Below are 26,758 nucleotides of genomic sequence, written 5' to 3' on the forward strand. Positions count from 1 at the left end.
AGGGCTAGCAAGATTGTGATGAGGGATGGAGGTAACAGAATCATATCAAGGACTGATAGAATCATTGCAGTGCAGGAGGGAAACCATTGGATCATTGCTCCTGGACTGGCTCTCTGCATGAGCAAAGCAGTTAGTCCATTCCTGGCTAAACTGGAATTCACAAGATAGTCCAACAAATCAAGATGTCGGAGAAAATGAAGGAGACAATGCAGAAAGTGAAGCAAGATAATAGATACTTGAAAGAGAATGTAACTGTACATATAGTGGCTACTTTATTAGGTACACCTGTGCACCTTGTGTATAATCAGCCAATCACATGGCAGAAACTCAGTCCATAAAAGCATGCAGCCATGGTCAAGAAGTTCAGTTGTTGTTCAGACCAAACATCAGAATGGGGAAGAAATGTGATTTAAGTGACTTTGACTGTGGGATGATTGTCAGTGCCATACAGGGTGAGTAGCTCAAAAACTGCTGATCTCCTGGGATTCTCACAGTAGTATGAGAAACAAAGAACGTCCAGTGAGTGGTGGTTCAGTGGACAAAAACACCTTATTAATGAGAGAGGTCAGAGGAGAATGGCCAGGCTGTTTCAAGCTGACAGGAAGGCTACAGTAACTCAGATAACCACGTGTTACAACAGTGGTGTGCGGAAGAACATTTCTGAAGGCATGCACACAGAACCTTGAAGCGGATGAACTACAGCAGAAGAAGACCATGAACTTACACTCAGTAGCCACTGAGTGTAACTTTTCAAGGAAAACTTCTGTCGAATATATTGCTAAATTGTTGGTTAGCATGAAGAACCAGGAACCAACCTCTTGAGATCTATGGCTGATTATTCTTGTTTTTTCTCTGGGTAAAATATTGAACAGAATACATTCTGCAGAGCATAAATTCACTGTTAGTCAGGGGAATCCATATCAAAACTCATAAAGATGCGCAAAAGCCAGCCATAATTGGAAGAGCAAGGTTTTATAAGTGCTGCTTATTAAAGAAGTTTTAGAAGTAAATCTTGCAAATCTGATTAAGAGAAGAAGCACATATTACTTTTTTACAAAACTGCAGTACACATAATGACTGAAAATTTACCAATGATTACTTGTGAATCAGTAATTGTCTGAATAATGCTGTATCTTGCATATGCTTTTAGGTTGCTGAATATGCCATAATTGAAACTCTGTTATATGTATAATGATCACAATTATAGTTCCAGTGGATTCTTGTAAAAATGTACTCTGTTATGTTCTGTTCTACAGGGTATAATTTCTCATTGTATACTTAGATTTAACTGAATAAATACTGTCATCAAGCCTAGAGAAACCAATGTATGATGGAGGTCCCACAGAAAAATTGTTAGGGACAAGCAGGCCAGTATCGCTGGCAGGCATGGGGCAAGAATTAGAAAGTCATAAATCAGATTCCAAGGAAGTAAGATTTTTACTGATCTGTGGTTATTCTTGCGGAAAAAAAAACTATCTAATAATGTTTTTTTTAAACTCAATTATTATTCTGGTATCTTGTAGGCATGTTTAAATATGCGCATTTTAGAGGTTGCTGTGGTGAATATTTTAATAGATTTCACGATAGCAATCCATTGCCCTAATGATAATAACTCTTTTTCCTATGTACTTCGAAATGAATCATTGTAATAGCTATAAAAAAAACAGAGCAGGAAGCCTGTAGGAATACTTAATATTACGTTCATCTCATTGTACACTGAATCTTCTCTGCATAGTTTGCTTTCCATAATCATCTTGAGAAAGAAATTAAAGTTATTGGAATGCTGTTTTAATATCTCAGAGGGTCAAATTCATTGACGTGTAATTCTCAGCTGAACTGTTAAAACATTCTCTCGCGTCCTATAAATTATTGCTTATTATTTTGACACAAATATCTTTAGAACTGTCTGAACCCCTTTAACAGTGCATTAAGTTTGTGCAAAAAAAGACTTTATCCCTTCTTAGTGTTCTGCATTCTAAGTGCTTGGATGAAATTCTATCTGTCACATTAAAGGCAGCAGCAACAGATGAAAGACCATATTAAGCCACAAATTACAAGGAGAAGAATAGCTACCCAGAAGTGAATAACAAGGCTGTAATCTAATCGCGACATTCAAATACATCATAAATCGCAAGGGCAAAGCTTGAGAAGTTTATAACCGTCATCCAAATTACAATACTAAATTAGAGCTTTGAAATCACACCTTTGAGTCTGTATTAAAAATAAACAGGAAATATTTCAATTATGTGGAGTGGTCTTGCCATGTTCTAGGTCTATTTTCTGTGCTGGCAGAGTCTACCAGTATTGATGGCAGCTTGTCAGTGCACTGCATGCTATTGACGTGTGACAATGTGCACACCACAGGGTACATCATTGTGATTAGGGAAAATAATTTACTATCCATTACCAGCATCTCTGGAACTTTGCTCTTGAGCATTTTGGTGATTAATTTGCCACCACCTCGGACATTACTGGGTACTTTGAAACAAATTATTGTCACATAGCCTACCCCCAAAGCTGCTTTAATGATCAAAGCACAGTGGTGCACCTAGCAGAGCTGTTGCCTCTCAGCGCCAGCGACCTGGGTTTGTTCCAAATCTCTGGTCTGTGTACTGCAGAGTTTACAAGTTTTGCCTGTAACTGTATGAGTTTCTTCAAAGTGCTTTTGTTTCCTCCCATGTCCCAAAGACATGTGAGCTAGTAAGTCAATAGGCCTCTGTAAGTTGCCCCATATGTGTCAGTGAGTGGTAGACTTGGGGTGTGTTATTGGGAATGGGGGAGAAAAGGTAAATATGAAAATTAGTGATTGAATAATGCTGCCATAGACTTAATAGTCTCAATCAATGTGCATGGAAATTTGGCTTTCACTTTACTAACCACAAATGTTACTTCCTCAACTCAAATAACCACATAGCTCTTCTCCTTGGTGCAGTAGATTGAAATAAACACCTCTCCTATCATCATTCCATCCCATCCACCTATCTTTCATATTAGGAGTGTTTGATGGCCCTGGGCCTATAATCACTGCAGTTTAGAGGACTTGGAGAAGGGTGACTTCATTGAAGCCAATGATTTTCAAAAGGCCCTGATAGGGAATATGTCTTCCTTAGTGGGTAGGTCTAGGACCAGAGGGCACAGATCAGACTATAAGGACATCCCTTTAGAACAGAGATGAGAGGAATTTCTTGAGCCAAACAATGGTGAATCTGTGGAATTCATTGCCACAGATGGCTGTGAGGCTGAGTCATTGGGTTTATTTAAAGCAGAGGTCAATAGGTTCTTGATTAGTAAGGACATCAAAGGTGATGGGGAGAAGACAGGAGAATGGAGTTGGGAGGAATAAGACTAAATGGGCCAAATGTCCAAATTCTACGGTTAAATCATATGGTCTTCTATGCCTTAGCCAGTGCTGATCTCACCATAAAGCCTACGTCTGATCAAGAATGAGTGTTGATTTTGTACCCGGGAAGTTCTACTGTAACCCTTATTCTCTTGAAAATGATACAAAATAAAGCTGGAGTTCCATTCCGGTAATTTGTAGCTACTAAGACGTAATTATACACCAGACAAGAATTTGATGTTGATAACCATCACCGGTATACACTTCACGCCCAAACGTACTTATTCCAGATGCAGACCTATAGTTTCTTGCCTGTGTGAAACACCGTGGATTCCATTGATTTGGTCTGAAAAGCGGCACACTGAAGAAAGCTGAAATAGAGCCTCCAAATCCTCATGAGCACCTTGCTAAGTGCCAACTGGATGGTACTGCCAGTAGTAATAATGAGTAAAATGTTTCTTACCTTTAATAAATACCTAACTTTACTCCTTGTCAAAGCAGTAGCTATTTCTAATGTCTCTGACATTTAGAAACAACCAAACACTATTACAAATGTTTGGAAATACTAAATGTTTGGAAATCATTATTACTTGAAAACAAAAATCTAAAAGCACCTTAAACCCAAATAATTAAAAGCATGAAATAAAATAAGTAATTTTCAATGAAATTAAAATTTTTATTTGTGTTTCGTAATGGTACCTATATTCTTCTGTGCTTCCTTTTGTGAAGTCCCACAACCTTCTTTGAAGCCAGTGAAGTTGAGGATTATTGATCTGGTTCAAAGGCATTCAGCAATTCCCAGTGTAACTGCTGTGGAATCACTCCAAGACTCAACCTCATCACTGGCCTCCATGGAGAGTCCCGCAAAGAGCCAGTATGAGGTGGACTACTGCCAAGTGTTTTTGGCCTTTCATCATTTACCCCACAATATAATGACCTTTCCTTCCTTTTGGTAATAACACAATCCTAGCCTTTATAATCTCCTCCTTGCAATTTCTTTGGGCTTTGTTCAGCTGATTGTATTAAAGTAATTAATCCTGTGAATTTTCTTTTGTAACTCTCCATGTTCCCATTAATAGAAACATAAAAACATAGAAACATAGACAATAGGTGCAGGAGTAGGCCATTCAGCTCTTCAAGCCTGCACAGCCATTCAGTATGATCATGGCTGATAATCCAACTCAGAACCCTGTACCTGCTTTCTCTCCATACCCCCGATCCCTCTAGCCACAAGGGCCATATCTAACTTCCTCTTAAATATAGCCAATGAACCAGCCTCAACTGTTTCCTTGGCAGAGAATTCCACAGATTCACCACTCTCTGTGTGAAGAAGTTTTTCCTCATCTCGGTCCTAAAAGGCTTCCCTTTTATCCTTAAACTGTGACCCCTCATTCTGGACTTCCCTAACATCAGAAACAATCTTCCTAGCCTGTCCAATTCCTTTAGAATTTTATACATTTCAATAAGATCCCCCCTCAATCTTCTAAATTCCAGTGAATATAAGTCTAGTCAATCCAGTCTTTCTTCATATGAAAGTCCTGCCATCCCAGGAATCAATCTGGTGAACCTTCTCTGTACTTCCTCTATGGCAAGAATGTCTTTCCTCAGATTAGGGGACCAAAACGGCACACAATACTCTCCAGGTGTGGTCTCACCAAGGCCTTGTACAACTGCAGTAGATCCTCCCTGCTCCTGTACTCAAATCCTTTTGCTATGAAGGCCAACATACCATTTGCCTTTTTCACCGCCTGCTGTACCTGCATGCCCACCTTCAATGACTGGTGTACAATGACACCCAGGTCTCGTTGCATCTCCCCTTTTCCTAACCGGCCACTGTTCAGATAATAATCTGTTTTCCTGTTCTTGCAACCAAAGTGGATAACCTCACATTTATCCACATTAAATTGCATCTGCCTGAATTTGCCCACTCACCTAACCTATCCAAGTCACCCTGCATCCTCTTAGCTTCCTCCTCACAGCTAACACCGCCGCCCAGCTTTGTGTCATCCGCAAACTTGGAGATGCTGCATTTAATTCCCTCATCTAAATCATTAATATATATTCTAAACAACTGGGGTCCCAGCACTCAGCCTTGCAGTACCCCACTAGTCACTGCCTGCCATTCTGAAAAGGTCTCGTTTACTCCCACTCTTTGCTTCCTGTCTGCCAACCAATTCTCTATCGACATCAATACCATATCCCCAATACCGTGTGCTTTAAGTTTGCACACTAATCTCCTGTGTGGGACCTTGTCAAAAGCCTTTTGAAAATCTAAATATACCACATCCACTGGCTCTCCCTTATCCACTCTACTAGTTACATCTTCAAAAAATTCTATAAGATTCGTCAGACATGATTTTCCTTTCACAAATCCATGCTGACTTTGTCCGATGATTTCACCTCTTTCCAAGTGTGCTGTTTTCACATCTTTGATAACCGACTCTAGCATTTTCCCCACCACCGATGTCAGACTAACCGGTCTATAATCCCCCGAATGACAAAAGTGTTCTCCTCCTCGGTCCCTGCTCCCTGTAGTCTCACTGTGTTCCTTTTCCCACCAAGAGCCACCATAGCACAGCAGTTAGATAACACTTTACAGCGCTGGCGATCAGAAATTTGGTGTTCAAACCCTGCTGCTGGTTGTAAGGAGTTTGTACGTACTCCCCGAGATGGCATGGGTTTCCTCTAGGTGCTCCCACATTCCAAAGGACATACTGGTTAGGGTTAGTAAGTTGTGGGCAAGCTATTTTGGTATCAGAGGCATAGTGACACTTGTTGGCTATCCACAGCATATCTTCAGGCTCGGTTCATTGTTGATACAAACAATGCTATTTCACTATATGTTTCGATGTTTCAATGTACATGTAAAAATAAACCTAATATTTTTAAATCTTTAAGCTTTAAGCCACTTAGCACAGAAAGAAATCAGTTAAAATTTACTACTAAGAAAGGAAACCATATCTACAGGGTACCAACATCTCCTAAACATACTCCCCCACCGTATTTCTCTCCTGTTATGAGGTATTATTTCTTAAAACTATAAAACTTAATCATTCAAATTTCCACAGACATATAATTTCCAGGCACATAACACTCAGACTTGATGTTATCTAAGTTTCTTTTGTAGCTTTTTTGCATTAGCTTTTTGCAAATCTCACATAGCAGGATATAAAGGTATCATGAAGCAAAATCCTCCTACATTCAATAAGTACTACGCAATGTTTCCACAACCTGAGATTTTAAAATTAGACCTTATTTTAACTCAACTTAATTCACTCAGTGTATCATTTTAAATGCATTATTCTATTTCTAGCTGCGAAGATAATTCAACTGATTCCAATACGAAGAGAGAAAAAACAAATTCCATTTATATAACACCTTTCATTACTTCTACATGTCCTGAAGCACTCTACACCAGTACAATGCATGTTAGGAGCAAGCACTGTCCTTTAAATTATATGTGGTAAAAATCCTATAAACAACTATGTGATAATATTCAAATCATTTTAGTGATATTGATTGAGGATAAGTATTGACTGAGGTATCATTTTTAAAGAGGATGGTGGGAGATGTATAGTGTTGGAATATTATTTCTGAAAACTCATCATTAATGAAGTTAGCTGTGGAGCAGTTTTATTTAGGTCATTTGTGGCAGGTCAAAAATAGTGGAATGGGTATGATAGAATGACTCGATTAGTTGTTATTGGTGGTCAGTTGCAGTAGTTGGCTTCAGTCAAGGTTAATAGTGACAGGGATGGTGATAAAGTATTAATTATAGTAGGGATAGCTATGACAGCTCAATTTTGTCAGGGTTGTTTGTGACAAAGCAGATTATGATGGGGTCAGTGTGGCATTGTAAATCAGAATAGATTGGTTGTGATGAAGTCAGTACTGATCACTTCATTGTTAGAGAGTCAGCTATGACAGCTGGATTTTTATCAGTTTGTTGTGGCTATATTAGTGTTGATGGAATGGTTGTTGTAGGGTTAGTTGTGACAGCTGGGTTTTACTGTGGTTGGTTCTAATGGATATCGCTGTGAGGCAGAATTCACTAGGTTGCTTATGTTGGAGTCAGTTGTGGCACGGTGCTTATTGGGGTTGATTATAACAGGATTGGTTTTGACAATCTGAGCTTCCCACGGATTGCTGTGATAGACTTTGATGGGAGCTGTTTCAAATCACTTTGCTATAGGGTGGTGTTTGACAAGCTACATTGTGAAAGAATTATTACATCTATTTGCTGCTGAGAAAATATTTTATTGGGTTGAGATAATTTATGGGTTGGTTTAGTTTTGATGTAATTAATTGTAGTTGGTATTTTCAGAGACAAGATAAACATTGGAAGCATTCTGCAACATCACAGTCTAAGAATAAGGGGTAGGCCATTTAGAACAGAGATGGGGAAAAACTTTTTCACCCAGAGAGTGGTGGATATGTGGAATGCTCTGCCCCAGAAGGCAGTGGAGGCCAAGTCTCTGGATGCATTCAAAACAGAGTTAGATAGAGCTCTTATAGATAGCAGGGTCGAGGGATATGTGGAGAGGGCAGGAACGGGGTACTGATTGTGTATGATCAGCCATGATCACAGTGAATGGTGGTGCTGGCTAGAAGGGCCAAATGGCTTCCTCCTGCACCTACTGTCTATTGTCTATTGTCTATCACCACTCATTTCTTGTTTGGTTTCCTGTTTTGGTGCTTGTGGTACTTTGATTTTTGTTAAGTTCAGTTTAAACCCTACAACCATGTTGTAGTTGAATGAATCAGAACTAGTTTTCACTTTTATATAGTAATATTTTCTATCAAAGTATTTTTGAGAAATGGCTTTGTAATAACATTCTCAGACATTGAGTGCTGCTTATTCTAAGTGGAGGGATTATAGTTTTCATTGAGTTCTACAGCACAGAAATGGGCTCGTCGACCAACCACATCCATGCCAGCCTTTTAGCTCATCCACATTAATCCTTTTGCCCACGTTAGGATTATATTCTTCCTTGTCTTGCCTATTTAAGTGTCTGCTTAAATACCTTAATGGAACCTGACTTCACTCGCTCAACTGACAGCACATTCCAGTTATCAACCGCTCTCTGAAAAAAACAATCTTATTTCTCTTTAAAGCTCTTACTAATCATCCAGCTTGCATTCAGAAGTCATTAATATATATCACAAACGGCAAAGGTCCCAGCACCGATTCCCTGTGGTGCAGCAATAGTTACAGACTTTCAATCAGAAGAACACCCTTTTACCACGACCAATTGCTGCTTATCAGCAAGCCAAGTTTCTTTAAAAATCTAATTGGCTAGTTCACTCTGGATCCTGTGTGCCTTAGCCTTCACAATCAGCCTACCATGCAGGACCTTGTCAAATGACTTGTGTACATCTACTGCCCTGTCTTCATCAATTTCCTTTCTTACCTCCTCAAAAAAGAGCCAATCAAATTATGGAGACTGGACTTCCCCCACACAAAGACACACTGACGATCCCTCATAAGTCTTTGCTTCATCAAATGCACAGAACTACTGTCCCATAGAGTTTCCCTACCACTGACAAAAGGCTCACCAGTCTGCAATTGCTTTTCTTTTTCCTACTGCCCTTTTTAAATAAAGGAACAGCATTAACTGTCTTCCAATCTTCTGCTACCTCACCCATGACTAACAAAGATGCAAAAATATTCTTCAGAGCCCCAGTCACTCATGGGATAGATCTCATCCAGCCCTGGGGAATTACCCATTCATTCAAACATATCTAACCCTCCTCCTCCTTAATACTTATATGCACTTAAGTATCTGTGTGTCCCATTCTGAAATCATTATCCTCTATTTTCTTCTTCTCAGTGAATGAAGAAAAGAACTATTCATTTTGGACTTCACCCACATCCTGTGACTCTTCAGAGAAATCACTCCTATGGATTCTAGAGACCCACTTTTTCCCTAGCCAATATGTTGTCCCAATATACTTTTAGAATGACTTAGCATTCTCCTTAATCTCACCTGCCAAGGATCTTTCACGCTTTTCTTTATTGCATTACTAATTTTTGTTCAAGTACTGTCCTATATCTTCTACATTCCTTTTCCTTCCCAGCTTGCCTATTCCCATCATGTTTCATCTTTTCTTCTTGATAAAACTTCTGTTATCCAAGATTCACTAATCTTTTCATCTTTGTCTTTCACACTTATTGTAATATATGACCCTGAACTCTGGCTAACTCTGTGTTAAAAGACTCCCACTTTTCAAACATTGTTTTATCCATAAGCATTTGCTTCCAGTCTATTTTGCCGGTTGTCCTCTCTTGCGCTGTTAACATCAGCCTTCCTTCAATTTAGGACCTTAACTTGAGTTCCTTTCCACAACTATCTCAAAACTTAAAGAACTATATCCAGAATATTGATGAAAGAACAGCCCATGTGACAGCAAAATCTATTCTGAAGTCTTTGTTCCAACAAGTGGGATTGGACCATGAAATTACCTGGCACAGTAAAATATTATGGAGATGATCGTAATACACAGTTTTTGCAAAATAATCAATGAAGGTAAGGAAATATAGGGGAAAAAACGAGTAACAGTTTTTTTTCTTGTGTTCTGACAACAAGTAAATGTCTAAGAACTTCATACTGAACTACATGCAGTGCACAATATTAGCTCAATTCATTTAGATTTAACTTGCATGTAAATTGCTAATTCCTAAATGTAGACTAACTGGACATCAAAGTGCAATTGTGATGTGCCAATGAAATAGGTATATAACCATATGCTCAAATGATAAAATCAACATTCTTTCTTCTCTCAGTATAGCCACGTTTGCCACATTTTTCCCCGATGAAAACTATTACCACAGCATGTCTAACAAGTTAACTTATGCAAAGGTGACCCTTCTTACATGATAGAAAGGAAATAAAAACAGAATTACTGCCAGCTGTTGCTATATAACCAAAATGACACAGCATCAATTCAGAGCAATTTGTGTAATTGATCACCCAAATTGCCCTGAGGAGGATGGTGGCCTTCTCTTTGAATTATTATAGTCCTGGTGGAAAGAAGTTTCCACAATGGTTAGATAGGAAGTTCCTGGATTTCAACCCATCAACAATGAAGAATAGTGATGCGCGTGTAAATTAAAATAATATGAAACTTGGAAGTAAATTGTGTTTCCATGACATTGGTAATGTTGTAAGTCTTTACTACATTGTTAAGAAGTCTTGCCTCTTCCTGGAAAATGGAAAGGAATCTATCACATTCCTGACTTGAGCTGTATTGATGGTGAAGAGTTTTGAAGGTGTGTTGCTCATTCCGGAGTGTCTAGTCCTCATGGTACCTCTTATTGTTGAAATGGCTGATTGATTTAAGTTGCTGATTATATTCAGGACCCATGTATTTTATTGTGTCCAGTACACTTAACCAATTAATGTCAGGTACAATGAACCAATCTGTCTGGATACTTTTGGAATAAGAATCTTGTTACTGATAAAACTACAAGAAACTACAAAAGGCTTTACCTACTCTGTTCGTCTAAGACAGGGGTCGGCAACGTTTACCACTGAAAGAGCCAATATGGACCCATTTCCCACAGAAAAGAAAACACTGGGAGCCACAAAATGAAATAACACTGCATACAACGGGTTTTTTTTGCCTTTATGCTATGTATAAACAAACTATAATGTGTTGCATTTATGAAATTGATGAACTCCTGCAGAGAAAACGAAATTACATTTCTGCATGCAACAAAAACATTTTGAACTCCGAAAAAAAGACGTTGGGTTGAAGGTTACTCCATAGTTAGCCTACCTTGGATCGAAGAATTAAAAGAATGCACGCACTGGCGGGTGTCAGGCATTGGCATTTGTGATGCATATTAATAGCGATAAAAAAACACGTTGTAGCGGTGTAGCGCTACACGCAGCGCTAAAATAAAGACTGCAGTCAAAGGTAACTTTATTCGAACTAAACAGCCTTGCTTTAAAGCCTCCCTCAACCCGTCCCCGTGGGCGCGGATGCTCCAAAAGACACGTACTCACAAACCCCTGTAGGCTATCTCCCTTAGCCGGAACGGTGGCTAATTGTGAGCCGGTTCGGATGTGCCAGGAAACGGTGTCTCCACAAAGTTTTCAGATTGTACAAGATCACCATAATCTTCAAATTCGAATTACATTTCAAAAGCTAACAAACCACGGGGAGCCGCATCACAGAGATCAAAGAGCCGCATGTGGCTCCGGAGCCGCAGGTTGCCGACCTCTGGTCTAAGAACACCAATGCTTATGTAACAAGCTATTGAAGATAAAGTATAATTGATGACATTAGTGCTTTTGATGGGAGCACAATGACATCACCAGTGTGTGGTTTTGTTTCCCACTAATAAAATATATTTTAATTAGAGTTTTCAGCAAAGAAACAAGCCTAGTCAAATAAATACTTTCAAAATGCATTGCCTCACTTTTATCTTAAGTTCTAGCTGCCAATTCTCCATTCATTTCACCAATATATTGACACCACTCTGTAACTAACTTTCCATTTTGCTTGCCTCAATCAAATTGCCAAACTTTTATAGAAAAAAATAAAGACTATAAGACGATAAGATAAAGCAGCAGAATTGGGCTGTTTGGCCAATCGAGTCTGCTCCGTCATTTCATCATGGCTGATTCATTTCCCTTTCAGCCCCAAACTCTTGCCTTCTCCCCATATCCCTTTATGCTTCGACCAATAAAAGATCTACCAACCTCCACATTAATGGCTTGGCCTCTGCAACTATCTGTGGCAACAAATTCCACAGATTCACCACTCTCTGGCTAAAGAAATTACTCCTCATTGGCATTCTGACTGGATGTCCCTCAATTCCGAGGCTGCATCCTCTCATTTTAGACTCCGCCACCATAGGAAATACCCTCTCCACATTCACTCTTTTGATGCCTTTCAACATTTGATAGGTTTCAAAGAGATCCCCATCAAATGCTCCTTATATAAGCCTTTCAATCCCAGAGTCATTTTCATGATCCTTCTTTGAACCCTCTCCAATGTCATCACATCCTTTCTTAGTTAAGAGACCCAAAGCTGCTCACAATACCTCAAGTAAGGCCTTGCAGGTGTCTTATAAAGCCTCAGCATTACATCCTTGCTTTTATATTCTAGTTTAACTCTCAACCATTTTTTGTTTGTGAAAATTTTAAGCAGCTGTCCAGGAATTCTTTGGTACAAATGCTATACAGTGACCTTAACTGTGTATAGCAACAGAATATTTGCACTAAAAATTTTATCAATCTGTTAATATATTTTCTGATGTTTGTGTTATTTAATATTTTACAAAATTTCTGTGTTAATTTGACAAAGCATGTCAGGAATTTGAAGTGATGAGATTGGTGTTGTGTTTGCAGTGCTGACTTAAATGCTATAAATCAAAATAGCCATAGCTTTACTAATTAATTGGTTTATTGATTAGTTTTCATACTGACAACTCAATTAGCAAGATTGATAATATTTATACCCCTAACCTGTATTTACTGAAAGAGAGGGAAAAACTATTCTGTATTGACAAGATGCCATCAACAACGCGTTATTGCTGGAGCATTACGCTGAAACCCAAATGAATATTCTTTTTAATAAGAGCTCAAAGGGTTATCTCCAAGAGTTATAAGGACACAGTGAAAGCAAAGGTCCAAATCCACACCAAAGAAAAGAAGCACAAGAGATTGAAAAAAAATACAATTCATTTCAGAGAGGATTCTCAAAGTGTGTTCCAAATTATTTATTGAATAAATAGGTAAAATTGGAATCAAAAAACAGCAGCTGAAGTATAAGCCCTCCCAGAGTTTGCCTTTACTCTAACAAACTTCAAAGTTATTCTGCTCTGCCTTGATGTCTTTAGAGTGTTTCATAAGTTAATGCATCATTTTTGTCTATGTTCAGCCTGTGTGGTATCCTGCATAAGTGCTCCAATTCTGAGCTGTTTATCCAAGTTTATCGTTAGAAAGATATCTAATTTTAGATATGCTTCTCTTTATCTATTTCCCTAACTTAGTTTAGGTATTTTAAAAATTTGTATCATGTTTCCCTCCCCTTCTCCTTCCTTTCAATTTATCATGCATTCCTGAGAGTGGATTCAGTGAACATCCAGCATCAGCTCTTGCAGTGGTTCCTGTCATACACCACTGATTTTACCAGTGTATTGGGGACAAGGCAACAAAGCAACTTAGAAGTGACTTCACAGTATTTTCCATCTTTCATCCATAAATGAAAGCTTGGTATCTTCTTCCTTGTGTCTGTGCTGCCCTGTTTACAAAGTGGAAAGTTTTCGGGCACTTAAGTTCTTTCTGAATGAAAAATTTAACATGGACATTTCTTACTATAGCGTTCTTTAAATTAGTTTTTAATTTGTGGAAAATTGTCTCACAGTTTGATTAGAGATAACAATGTGTAAAATTGTTAGATTATAAAAAATATTCACATCTTCAAACGCATGACATTTGTTCTTTGTAGACTTTTACACCGAAACCCCTATCTACTAGCTGCCTGAATAATTCATTATGTCTAATAATAGCAACTATGTGGGTTAGCTGTTAAAGGAAGATTGGTGTTTAAAAATATATCCTTAGATCAGTGTGGGATTCTTAAGCTTTCATCATTTGTTCTTGTGATTGTTAACTACTCTCAGCAAGAGGGAATCCTCAACGATGTGATCCCTCCAAGCTGAATTAAGTGTCTTAGCCAACTGTGTCATCTAGCCTTTCAGCAAAAAAAAACTAACCTTTAGCTTATTGAGATAGCATGAAATCACTTAGACAGGAATAGTGATCTTTAAAGAATAAAAAAATCTGTGTTGCATACAAGGTTGCTCACACCAAGCTTTGGAAATGGGTTGACTTCAAGACCATGAGAAGATTAGTTTTTACATCAGAATGTCTGAATCAATTATTTTAAATGATGAGGAATCATCATGACTACAACATGTTTCCCCAGTAACTTCCTTCCAAATTTTTCCTCATCCTGACATGACGTATAATGATCACAGTGCATTCGTAAAATATCAACAACACAATTAAATAAAACCACTGTCAGCATTAAATTTTTATTTAAATAATGGCATGACAAAACATTGAATTAATACCCAGAAGGTAAAAATATGAATTGTTAATTAAAATATGCAAAAAATTAAACCAAAGATGTTAACCAATGGAAAATTCTGTCAGACAATATTTCACGGTATTTTGTTTTGAAATTTAATTACGTTGTTTAATACTTTGAGCACATTATTTTGTTTTCAACTTAAATGATTTTTGGCGGGTCAGGCTTGGGAGCCTTCCCTGCTGTTTTCTTTGTCTGTAATTGAGATGGATAACATACGTTATACCCTGTCTTTGTCAAAGAAAACAGTATGCACTGCTTTAAAAGAGAACTCAGTTTAGACTTTAAGAAACTAATTTTGAAAACATTAGAAATTACTTTTTAAAAAATACAATGACTATGGCCAAGTGCTATGCGCTGTGGTACAGAGGTTAGATTAAAAGTTACAGCAGAGTTTCACCTACAACCACACCCCCCTGCATAATATACTGCTCATGTTAGATTATCATTTTCAGTTTGTTAATAATCGAATAATCAAATTTGATAGTTTACTAATTTATTTGCTGCCTCTTCTAATTAACTGTTTGGGATCAAGAATTCACTCCCATGGGTAGCCCGACACTGAACAATGTGCTGACTGCATCCTTGTACCAGGCCACCATTTCTCACCCCTAGCGTGGGCCTCAATTGCTCTCTGGTAATTTTCCCAAGTCACTATTGATCAAAATTCAGTCTAACAGAACATGGAAAACCAACCTACCTGGTGGAAGTCTAGCAGGACAAGATCACCGACCCGTTTTACCCCTGGGCTGACTTGACTTTCCTCAGCTTTACACTGATCTCCATCAGGATTTCACACCGAGCATTCAATAAACCTGCTATAGAACTGTCAGGGGAGCTACAGATTATGACCTTGGCACTTTCTACGTCTGAACATCCTGAACAAAGCTGATAGTGACCATCATTTCTGTGTGACACCCTGAATTTGTAGTATTTAGGCTGTGCTTACAACCAGTTACTCAAAACTTTTCAGTGGTTGTAATATTTCACACAGGATGAATATAGTGTTGATATATTATACTTCTGGTTTCTGCCAAAAAGAAGTATTGCATCAAGATACTTAAAAATTTAATCAGACATTTTCTATTGAAGTAACCAGAATACAATCAAATTTAAAATCCTATTCTATTCAGTTGCAGTTGTTACTGTGCTATATATACCCACAATGGATTACATTGTTCCAGTTCCATCTATTGGTGTGAATAATGAGCCAATACTATTTTTCCAAAAGAGTTACTCATAGTCAATTGTCATTTACACACAGTTTTTCTCAACTCAGTGTGATCTGATTATAGATTCAAACCCTACGCTGAGATTTTGGATTCATAGATGAGCTCTTCAGTAGTACAGGGAGAGGATGTTGCATTGTGGAGTTATCAATCAGACAAGCTATTAAGCCTATTCCAGTAAAGGTGCAAGTTTAAAATCAACTTATTTAATCATCTACAAGAAGTCAAAAGTTCAAGTGGCGATGGATTGCCTTGTTTATCTTCAGATCAGCAAAACTACACTTCAGAAGTAATTCATGGGTTGTAAAGTATTTTGATTATTCAGGGGATTGGATTAGGTCAATGGAAGTGACTTTCTAAAGAAAAGATGGAAGATGGAGGATCAGTGAATTATAACAGCACAGAGTCTATTCTGGCTCCTGTTTACCTCATCTATCCTATTACTCCATACCTTCACTAAGGTCTTATAAATAAATGTTGTTTAAGTGTTATCCAATTTCCATTTGATGCTTCCATAATTCATTTGAAAAGTAAATAATTTATCATATCTACAATCTACGTGAAAACAGTTCTCACATGTCTTGTCCGCACATTTAAATCTGTGCTTTGTGGCTTATGAACTACCCATAAAAGGAATTGCTCTCCTCTACCTAACCTACCTAAACACACCATGATCTTATACACCTTTATCAAATCTTATCTGGACCATTTTTGCTCCAGAAATACCAGCTTCTCCAGTCTAACTTTATTGCTGAAATCCTTCATCCCTGGATGTGTTCTAATAAGCCTATTCTGCACTCCCAAGAATTTTCGCAATCTTTCTGAAGTGCAGTGAACAGAATCGGACACTATTTCCCTGCAATGTCTTGACTAGAATTTTTCAGAGGTCAATATGACATGACTGCATTTGAAAAAGGATCTAGTTCATTATCGCATTTATTCTCTGGTTCTATTATAAATCTTAAGATCCTACATGTTTTGCTGATCACTCATTGTTTCCTGGACATGTCAGAGTGTCATGCACGTATAGCCCCTGGTCCTTCAATTTCTGCACTTCCTTTATAAAGTGTTTCTCCACCTACTCTTCCTGTCCAAGTGATCTTCTTCGCATTATTCTGTATTCCAATCTGTTTATCCAGCCTCTTTACCTCTTCTTGCAGTCTATTGCTGTTCTCTCCACTCTTACGAACACTTCCAGTTCCACATTTTATGCCATCTACAAAAGTTTAATTTGGTGCATCCATATCTAGATCATCAATATACATATTAGCAATATATGTGAGTTTCTCTGAGTACTCCAATTTCCTCCCACATGCCAAAAGAGTACCGGTTGCCAGATTAGTTGGTCATTGTAAATTGCCCATTGTATAGGCTGGGATTAAATTGGGGAATTGCTAGGTGTCACGGCTGGAGGGGCCGGAGGAGCCTACTCTGTGTTGTATATCAGAATCAGGTTTATTATCACCAGCATGTGTCACGAAATTAATAAATAGACAAATAAACTCTTCCTGGGCTTCCATCTGGGTACAGGTATCGATTTTAACCAACGTTTTGTTGAGAAAATCTGCTCTTCATCAGGGATGATGCCGAGGCACGTCTAGTCCAGTGATATTTATAGCCCTGTCATCTGTCCCTCCTGAATCAGGACATGCTGGGCGTCATCCCTGATTGGTTAAAATTTGATATCTGTATCCTTCTGGAAGCCCGAGAAGAGTTTATTCATTATATAAGCTGGGAAACCACTAAAACTGTTTTCTAATTAATTAATTAATTAAGAGCTGTCTACTGGATCCTAGGGAGCAAAGTCAAAGTAAATTTATTTTCAAAGTACATATATATCACCTTGAGATTTATTTTCTTGCAGGTATTTACAGGAAAGTATAAAGAAATGTGATAGAATTTGTGAATAACTATATATAAATAAAGACTGACAAACAACCAATGTGCAAAAGAAGACAAATTGTGCAAATAATAAAATACGAATAAATAATATTGAGAACAAGAGTGGTAGAGTCCTTGAAAGTGAGCCTTTAGGTTGTGGAGTTAATTCGGTGTTTACTCATGTCAAAGTTATCCACACCAGTTCAGCAGCATGAGGGATATAGGGTAATAACTGTTCCTGAACCTGGTGGTGTGGGACCTAAGGTAATCTGGTAGAAAAACCATTCAGAATAATGAAAGGAAAGTGTGTGTCAGTTGTTTCAACCTTGATTATTTCAAAGGTTTCAGAAATAATAATCTGGAACTACCTTTTACTGACATCTCCTGAATATATGAAGAATTTAGGCACACGTAGACCCAGTTTCTCTGATTCCTGCATGTCCTTTAGAACTGTGCTATTCTGTATACAGTTTCTCTATTTATTCAAGTGGATCACTCTCTGCCTATAAACCAATTCTCTGTCCATGCTGCTACTGCTTTCTTAAATTTCACTGACCTCATTTTTTTCCAAATAACTTTTTTACATAGATCTTTATCAAGCATCTTCTGCACTTCCCTCCATCACCATTCTCTGTTCCTGCATCAAAAAACTATATCAATTTAACCTTTATATAATCTGCGCTTATTCCCACTTATGAAGTCAGACGTCTCCCGGTGAAAATGAATATTTTCCTAATTATTGTTTCGAACACCTTTGCCATCATCACATTTAACGTGAATGACTTGGACTTCCCTTGGCTGTTCTTACATCCCACTTGCTACAAGGTGTTACGTTTTCCAATCCATTGGAAAGACAGTGAATGTGTGTGAGTTAGATGGATCCAATCGAATTCCCTGGGGACCAGTGCAAATATGTCATTAAAATAAACTGAAAGGCTTGTTGCTGGATTTAACGCCTGCCTGAACCTGCTGTAATTTGCTTACCGCTAGAACTGGTGGACTGCAGATTCAACTTCACTCGCTCACCACTTGGTTTTGGACCACCTGGACAATAGCAATACCTACATCAGGGTATTGTTTATTGATTATGACAGCGTACAACACCATCATACCCTCAGTACGAATCAAAAACTCCAGAACCTAAGCCTCTGTAGTTCCCTCTACAAAGCAGATCGTAGACTTTCTCATTAGGAGATCACAGTCAGTAAGGATCAGAAATAACATCTCCTCCTCAATGACAAACGACACAGGCACACCTCAAGGGTGAGTGCTTAGCCTGCTGTGCTAACCCCTCTACAGTCATGATGATGTGGCTAAGCACAGCTCAAATGCCATCTATAAATTCACCAGTGAAATAGAATCTCAGGTGTTGAGAGGCAAACATGAATGGCCAGTTGACTGTTGTTGCACTCAGTGATGGTAAAAATGAGGAATTAATTGGGGGCTTCAGGAAGGGGAAATCAGGTAAACATGCAAAAGTTCTTAGCGAGGAACCAACAGTAGAAAAGGTGAGTGACTTCAAGTTCCTGGGTGTCAACATTTCTGAAGGTCTTTCCTGGGCCCAAGAATATTGATGCAATTACGAAGCAGGCACAACACTAGCTATATTTCATGAGGTATTTGAGGAGATTTGGTTTGTCACCGAACACTGGCAAATTTCTACAGATGTACTGTGTAGATCATTTTGACTGGTTGCACCTCTGTCCAGTATGGAGAGATCAATGCAGGGGATCAGAGAAACCAGCAGGACATTGTATAGTCAGTCAGCTCCATCATGGGGAATAGCCTCCCCACCAATGAGGATATCTTCAAAAGGTGATTCCTCAGGAATATGGCATCCATCATAAAGGATCCTCACCATCCAGGACATGCCCTCTTCTCATTACTACCATCAATGAAGAGGTACAGGGGCCTGAAGATGCACGTTCAACATTTTAGAAACAGCTTCTTCCTCTCTGCCATTAGATCTCTGTAGCGGCTTCAGCTTTGCTGCCTTCAACCCCTGGAACCACGTATCCAGTTTGTCCTTCCAGTTATCAGTTCTAACTCCGCACCATATAACCGTATAACAATCACAGCACGGAAACAGGCCATCTCGGCCCTCCTAGTCCATGCCGAACGCTTACTCTCACCTAGTCCCACTGGCCCGCACTCAGCCCATAACCCTCCACTCCTTTCCTGTCCATATACCTATCCAATTTTACCTTAAATGACACAACTGAACTGGCCTCTACTACTTCTACGGGAAGCTCATTCCACACAGCTATCGCTCTCTGAGTAAAGAAATACCCCCTCGTGTTTCCCTTAAACTTCTGCCCCCAACTCTCAAATCATGTCCTCTTGTTTGAATTTCCCCTACTCTCAATGGAAACAGCCTATTCACATCAACTCTATCTATCCCTCTCAAAATTTTAAATACCTCGATCAAATCCCCCCTCAACCTTCTACGCTCCAATAAATAGAGACCTAACTTGTTCAACCTTTCTCTGTAACTTAAGTGCTGAAACCCAGGTAACATCCTAGTAAGTCGTCTCTGCACTCTCTCTAATTTATTGATATCTTTCGGTGACCAGAACTGTACACAATATTCCAAATTTGGCCTTACCAATGCCTTGTACAATTTTAACATTACATCCCAACTTCTGTACTCATTGCTCTGATTTATAAAGGCCAGCGTTCCAAAAGCCTTCTTCACCACCCTATCTACATGAGACTCCACCTTCAGGGAACTATGCACTGTTATTCCTAGATCGATTTTCGCCCCTATGTACTTTTCAATCTCACCTGGCGGGATGAACTGGATACCCTGGCCTTCCAGGTCCCATTCCTTCCTCGTGTTATAGAGATATGTCTTTCTCTTACACTCAGAGTAAAAACCTTTGGTTTTCCTCACATTGACCTCCAGGCCGGTATCCTTGCAGAACCTGTTTAGGATCTGCAGGTTTTCCACCATCCCTTCGTAGGAGCTACTCAGGAGAGCAATGTCGTCCGCAAAGGCCAGTGCCGTGCACCTGGCCCCCGCCTCGACTTCCACTCCCCTCCCTCTCGTCTCAAGCGTGCTGATGTCATGGCCTCCTCTACCGTCAAGATGAGGTCACACGCAGGTTGATGGAGCAATACCTTATCTCCCGCCTAGGTAGCCTCCTTCCTGCTAGCATGAACATCCAACTCACAGACCTCCGTTGATAACCCTGCCCCCCACCCTTCCCCCATCCCTATCTATTATTTTAGACTGGTTCTCTTTCTCTCTCTTTTCCCCCCTCGCTATAATCTCCCCCCAGCCCTACCTTTCTTTCTCTTTTATTTCCCATAATTCTCCACCTTCCCCCTAGCCCATTTCCCTCCAGCCTATCACTTCCCAGCTCTCTACTTTATCCCTCCCCCCCTCATCTTATCCTCCCTCCACCATCCCATGTTACTTCACTCCTGATGAAGGGTTTCGGCCCAAAACGTTGTCACTACCTCCTCCCCTAGATGCTGTCTGGCCTGCTGAGTTCTGCCAGCATTTTGTGTTTTTTATTTATTTACAGCATCTGCAGATTCACTCGTGTTGCCATCTCACTATATTGCTCTCATTTTGCATAATTTATATATTTTATATATTCTTATGTATGTATTGCATTGTACTGATACTACAGATCACAATTTTACAGGCTGTGTTAGTGATAATAAACGATTCTGATTCCAATGTGAAGACAAATGTAATTCTGGAAATAAAACACACTTTGCTCTAGGTTCAGTTATACTGACTTCTGAAATGGGCCTAGATTGCAGAATTTTAACTGTAAATTATATCCTGTGTAAATTGACATTTCAGAATCTTTTGTACCAGTTCACAAATGATTCTAATGAAAGCCAGTCCTACCAGACAACAGGCCAATTAACTTGATAATCATTACTTGTTTGGGGCCTTTGAGAAACCTTTTAATATAAGTGAGTGTTATTCAATGTGATTATTTTTCTTGTGGGCATTTAGCAGGAAAGAATGTTTTCAATGTTGTTAAATGTAATGTTTTCCAAACTGCTGCAAATATTAACTTAGCTCATCAACGTGACCAGCGAATGGCTCTGTCTACATTTTTAAAGTCATTTTCAGTTGATTAAAATCTTATTATTTTCAGATGATGTATTGAATATTATGATTCCGGTTATTATTTATTGTGATAAATTGAACTTCTGCATCACATTACTATCCTTCAATATACCATGGAAGTTATTTCTGAAGTTCTGAAGTCTCCTCCTTATGCAGTAATTGTTGGCCACTTTTGCATTTGTGAAAATGAAACCAGTTTTATAGGAAACTATATTGGAGAGAAAAATCCCCTCAGAACAAAACAATTTTTACTGAAATATGTATCCAAATCACTGATTTGGTCTGCAAACCTCTCCACAAAGAGATCACAATCCTATCCAATATATTTATGGCATTAATTGATTAGGAAAAAACGATTCTGTGCAAATATTAATTTTGTATTAATGTGAAGTTAATTATAAGATTGACTTTGACCTTTATCATGCTTGAGAGCATATTGCAATACAGATTCAAGTGGCTGGTTTGGGTGATATCATTTAACATATAACATGCCCTTTCCTTAATTTCCCTGCTGTAAAATGTTGTGTTACTGCAGAGCATTTCAATCCATTGATTTATTGTGACATAAAATGATACCTTCCCCTTCCTTTTCAGCCTACTGGTTCAACTCAAAGCTGTCTTCACTGCTGCTGCTCTGGTCTCTTCTCTAGGTCTTTCCAGCCTTTTTTTACACTCACTGTATGGGTCTTACCATGTCATTTTGGTCCCTCACATACAATCAAGGATTTGTACCCTCGTGTCTGATAAGTTGCTTACCTCCCAAGAGCTGGAACTAGCTGAGTCATGTTGATCATTGATCTTTGGAATTGCACTTTGGGATCACTTAGCTAAAAGAAGCGATGTAAAGTGAGGTTGACAAATGCCAGGAAATGAAAGGGTAAATATGGAAAATAACTGTGCCTTTCTTTGCAAGTTATTATACCATATTACACAAATATCCACAGATTAGTATGTTCCAGAATAAAACTTAGAAACACTCAGTCATGCCATGATCTGAAAAAAAGCTACAACATAAACGTGAAATTATGGAAAATCTACCATGAAACGAAGCTGTACTACAATATCGCAAAATATATGCATTCTCCTTTACATTTTTTGAATGTGCAGAAATTTGAAATATTTATGTTGCATAAACTCCATGAAAAATTGCTTAATCTGCTTTTCTTATTCCACTCACGAACAAGCTCTGCATAGCTTACTCTCAATTTTGTTGCTCATTGAGTTATTAGGCCTGCCTTTCTCACGTAATAAAAAGTGCATTAACCCCTTTCCCATCAAGTATCCTCCATTAATCTAACTACACAAGAAAGCCAGCAGGAGTTTTGCTGCTGCAGTATGCAGTCTATAATTCTGAAAGATAAGTCAGGAGAATGACATCTTTTGTAAGTGACAATTCAAAGGGGGCTGACATTGTTTAATCGAAAATATGTACAGTATGCACATTTGGCCGGGGTCTGTTTATTATAGAGACAATCAATTACTTTTTTCAAGCCTAAACCCAGAGAGGCAAACAAGAGTTGTTTCCTGGAACGTGGATGTTTATCTCCACAGAATGAGAGTTAAGACATTTGATTTCACTGAAGGGAATCTGAAGACAAACAATGTGCTCCAAGCAAAAGAGATATTTCATATCCTTCTGACTATGCAGGACCCAAATGTGACTTGACATCAGTGCTCATGTGTGTATGCTATAACCTGGGCAGGTTCTATTTCCCAGGTTCAAGAATAGAAACTGATCTTTAAAGCCGACAAAATGAATCTGTTTGGGAAAGGGAATATTCATTAATCTAGCATCTCGCATATCTTTGACATAACTGATATACACTGTATACCACTTAGTATAAGTACCCCTGTTCACTTGCTTGTTAATGCAAATATCTAATCAGGCAATCAAGCACCTTTCTGTGTATATGTTCCTGATGACAGGTAGGCTAGTGCCAGTGATGTGGTGGGAAGCTTTGACCACCCGTTTCAGAGCCTTCCTGTCTGCCGCAGTGCTGTTTCAATGCCATGCAGTGATGCAGCACGTTCAGATGCTCTCTACTGCACATCTGTTGAAGGACATGAGAATAGATGAGCTTAGTCCAGCTCTCTTCAGCCTCTTCAGAAAGTAGAGACATCGGTGAGCTTTCTTGATTATCTAGAATATGTTCAGGGACCATGAGAGGTTGTGTGAGATATGCACTCCCCCAGGGGTTTGAAACTGCTCACAGTTTCCTCTGCTGTGCCGATGCTGTAAAGAGGGATGTGAGTAGTCGATGACCACCTCCTTTGGCTTGATGACACTGAGGAATAAATTATTTGCCTGGCAGTAAGCCTCGAGCTCTTCCACCTCCTCTCTGTAGGCTGTCTCATTGTTATTGGTGATGAGCCCCAGCACTGTCGTGTCATCAGCAAACTTGACAATGTGATTAACCGCAACACACAGAAAATGCTAGACCTGATGAATGGTCTCAGCCCGAAGTGTTGACTGCTTACTCCTTTCCATCGATGATGCCTAGCCTGCTGAGTTTCTCCAGCATTCTGCGTGTGTTGCTTGGATATCCAGCGTCTGCAGATTTTCCTGTCTATGTGATTTCTCAGGTGCTTGGCCGTGCAGTCATGTGCATTTCTTCAGCAGTTTGTTTATTCTTTTAACAACTTTAACTATTGCTTTTCTCAAATTCCATCTCTTTGGACTGATCAGTTCCAAATCTAGGTCTTGTTCCTTTTGCACCTTCACTGCTTTGATTTCAACTTTTGGTTCAAAGCCTACGGGTCATCTATGAAACCCTGCATCATTTTCAGAAGTTCCTTTTCTCCCCTCATAATCTTCAGCCCACAAAAACCCCAATTTGAAAATATTTAATCAATTATTCATTACTTGTATGGGCTTGTACCATTTCCAAACTATTTTGTAATACCATGCGTTTGGGCCCACTCATTTAACACAGTGGCCACTTTAGTAGGTACCTCCATTCCTAATAAGTGGCCACTGAATGTATGTTCATGGTCTTCTGCTGCAGTAGCCCATCCACTTTAATGTTTGATGTTTTGGTTTTTCACACTGTTCACTGTAAAATCCAAAGACTGTTATGTGTGGAAGAAGACCAGCAGTTGCTGAGATACACAAACCACCCCATCTAGCACCAATAGAGTCAAAGTCACTTAGATCACATTTCTTCCCTATTCTGAGCAACAACTGAATCTCTTGACCATGTCTGCATACTTTTATGCATTGAGTTGCTGCCATATGATTGGCCGGTTAGATAGTTGCATTAACGAACAGGTGTACAGGTATACTAATAAAGTGGCCACTGAGTGTATTTGTGTCAATCAGAAGAAATGAAACTATGATTTTTGCATCTGTGTGTTCCTGCCATATTTATATAGGTTCCTAGAATAGAAAATGTAAACTACCTTGAAGCAGACATGACTAAACATGTATTTGACCCATACACAATAAAATAACAGGTTATATATATATCTATGCTTCTAGTTTACAGATATTATGTGCAGAGTGACAGATGCAATGGCAGATATTCTCCCTTGGAACTCCCTCTAACCTAGGCACATGTCATTCACTAAAAAATGCCAAGTTAAATTGAACGTATTCAGCTAGATAAAGGAACATGCATCAAAAGCTTATAACATGTAAAGCTATCAAGTCTGCTTCTTTCTTGACCATGTATTTCTCAATCTGGTGTGAACCTGCCCTAATCAATTTATCTCCTCAGGGAGATTCCTGCTTAAAATTCCTGATCCCCTGAGTTAATCATGTACAAACTACAGAATATTTATCCATCTCTGGTATTTGACTATAACCTACTGCACTCCACCTGCTTGGTAACCATCCTAGTAACACAGGGCCCACAGTGTCCCACAGTGATATGCTATTTCTGTTCTCTGCACTTGTCCCCTTTGTTGGCAAAGTGCCCAATATAATTCACATTTTAACATAGCAGTTGTCTGTACACTCATGTCCCCATTGGTAAATGCTAAAAGCAATACCAAAGTGTTGTCTTGCCTCTAGAATATTTGTTCCCTCTCAGTCACTGGGGTTCTTTCCTCACAAGCCGTCAGAGACTTAAACGGATGTTTTAAATCAGTGGCCATGCTGAGGAAGTGCGTACTAAACTCTGCACCAACTATTTGTACAGTGATGAGCTTTATGTTTTGTGTGAAAGGTGAAATATTTAAGCGGAACCTGAGGAGAACTACTTCACTCAGCAGACAGTGTGTGTGTAGATTGAGCTGCCAGCAGAAGTGATGGATGCAGGTTCAATTCAAAGTTCAAAGTACATTTATTATCAAAGTATGTATACATTATACATTTCTAATATTTAATCTAACATCTAGCATTACACAATTATAACATTTAAGAGAACTTTGGATAGGTTCGTGGATGAAAGATGTATAGAGGGCTATGATATGTCCTACAGTAGATCAGTTTAGGCATAAAACCAGACTGTCACATACTAGATGGGCCAAACGTCTTGTTTCTGTGTTGTGATGCTCTGTGACTGTGAATAATATATTGGATTAGTGAATCATGAACCACTTATTGTGTCATTTCTCTGTTAAGTTCCGTGGAACTACTTGAAGTGTGGAATATATTAATTAATTAATTTGCCAATTTGAAAACTAGTGTTGTGGTAATTAAAGTATTCTTTAAAACTTTGAATTGAACTTGTCCTAGAAGGTCTTGATTTGCTTACATTTTCAGCCTGTGTTTCACTATCTGAGCTCAAGCAAATCACATTGAAATCACGTCCACAGATCGGCTTCTACCCCTTGTGAAAGAATGAAGCACCACAGCTGATACTGCGCCAAGCTGGCATAGTAGTGTAGAGGTTACCACAATCGTTTTACAGCACCGGCCATTACTGACCAGTGTTCAACTTCTGCTGCGGTCTGGAAGAAGTTTTTGCACGTTCTTCCACTGACCATTTGAGATTCCTCTGGGTGCTTCGCTTTCCTCGCACATTCCAAAGACGTACAGGTTAGGGTCAGTAAGTTGTGGTTATGCTATGTCAGAATCAGAATCAGGTTTATTATCATTGGCCTATGTTGTGAAATTTGTTAACTTAGCAGCAGCAGTACAATGCAATGCATGATAATACAGAAAAA

The 26,758-nt window shown here is 38.9% G+C and overlaps 1 protein-coding gene across 38 annotated transcripts in view; it reads left to right on the forward strand.

Moving 5' to 3' along the window:
- The window catches only part of celf4 (CUGBP, Elav-like family member 4), a 1,224,602-nt gene that overhangs the window by 662,904 nt on the left and 534,940 nt on the right, over nt 1-26,758 (forward strand). For 12 of the 38 annotated variants that reach the window (XM_059988596.1, XM_059988611.1, XM_059988577.1 and 9 more), the window contains exon 4: nt 10,173-10,184. The exons of the other annotated variants lie outside the window; for them this stretch is intronic. In XM_059988596.1, coding sequence (XP_059844579.1) covers nt 10,173-10,184 — 12 coding nt within the window. The remainder of the gene's footprint in view (nt 1-10,172; nt 10,185-26,758) is intronic. 38 annotated transcript variants of the gene reach the window in all.

The sequence above is a fragment of the Hypanus sabinus genome, chromosome 14 (assembly GCF_030144855.1).
Source record: "Hypanus sabinus isolate sHypSab1 chromosome 14, sHypSab1.hap1, whole genome shotgun sequence".
Lineage (NCBI taxonomy): Eukaryota > Metazoa > Chordata > Chondrichthyes > Myliobatiformes > Dasyatidae > Hypanus > Hypanus sabinus.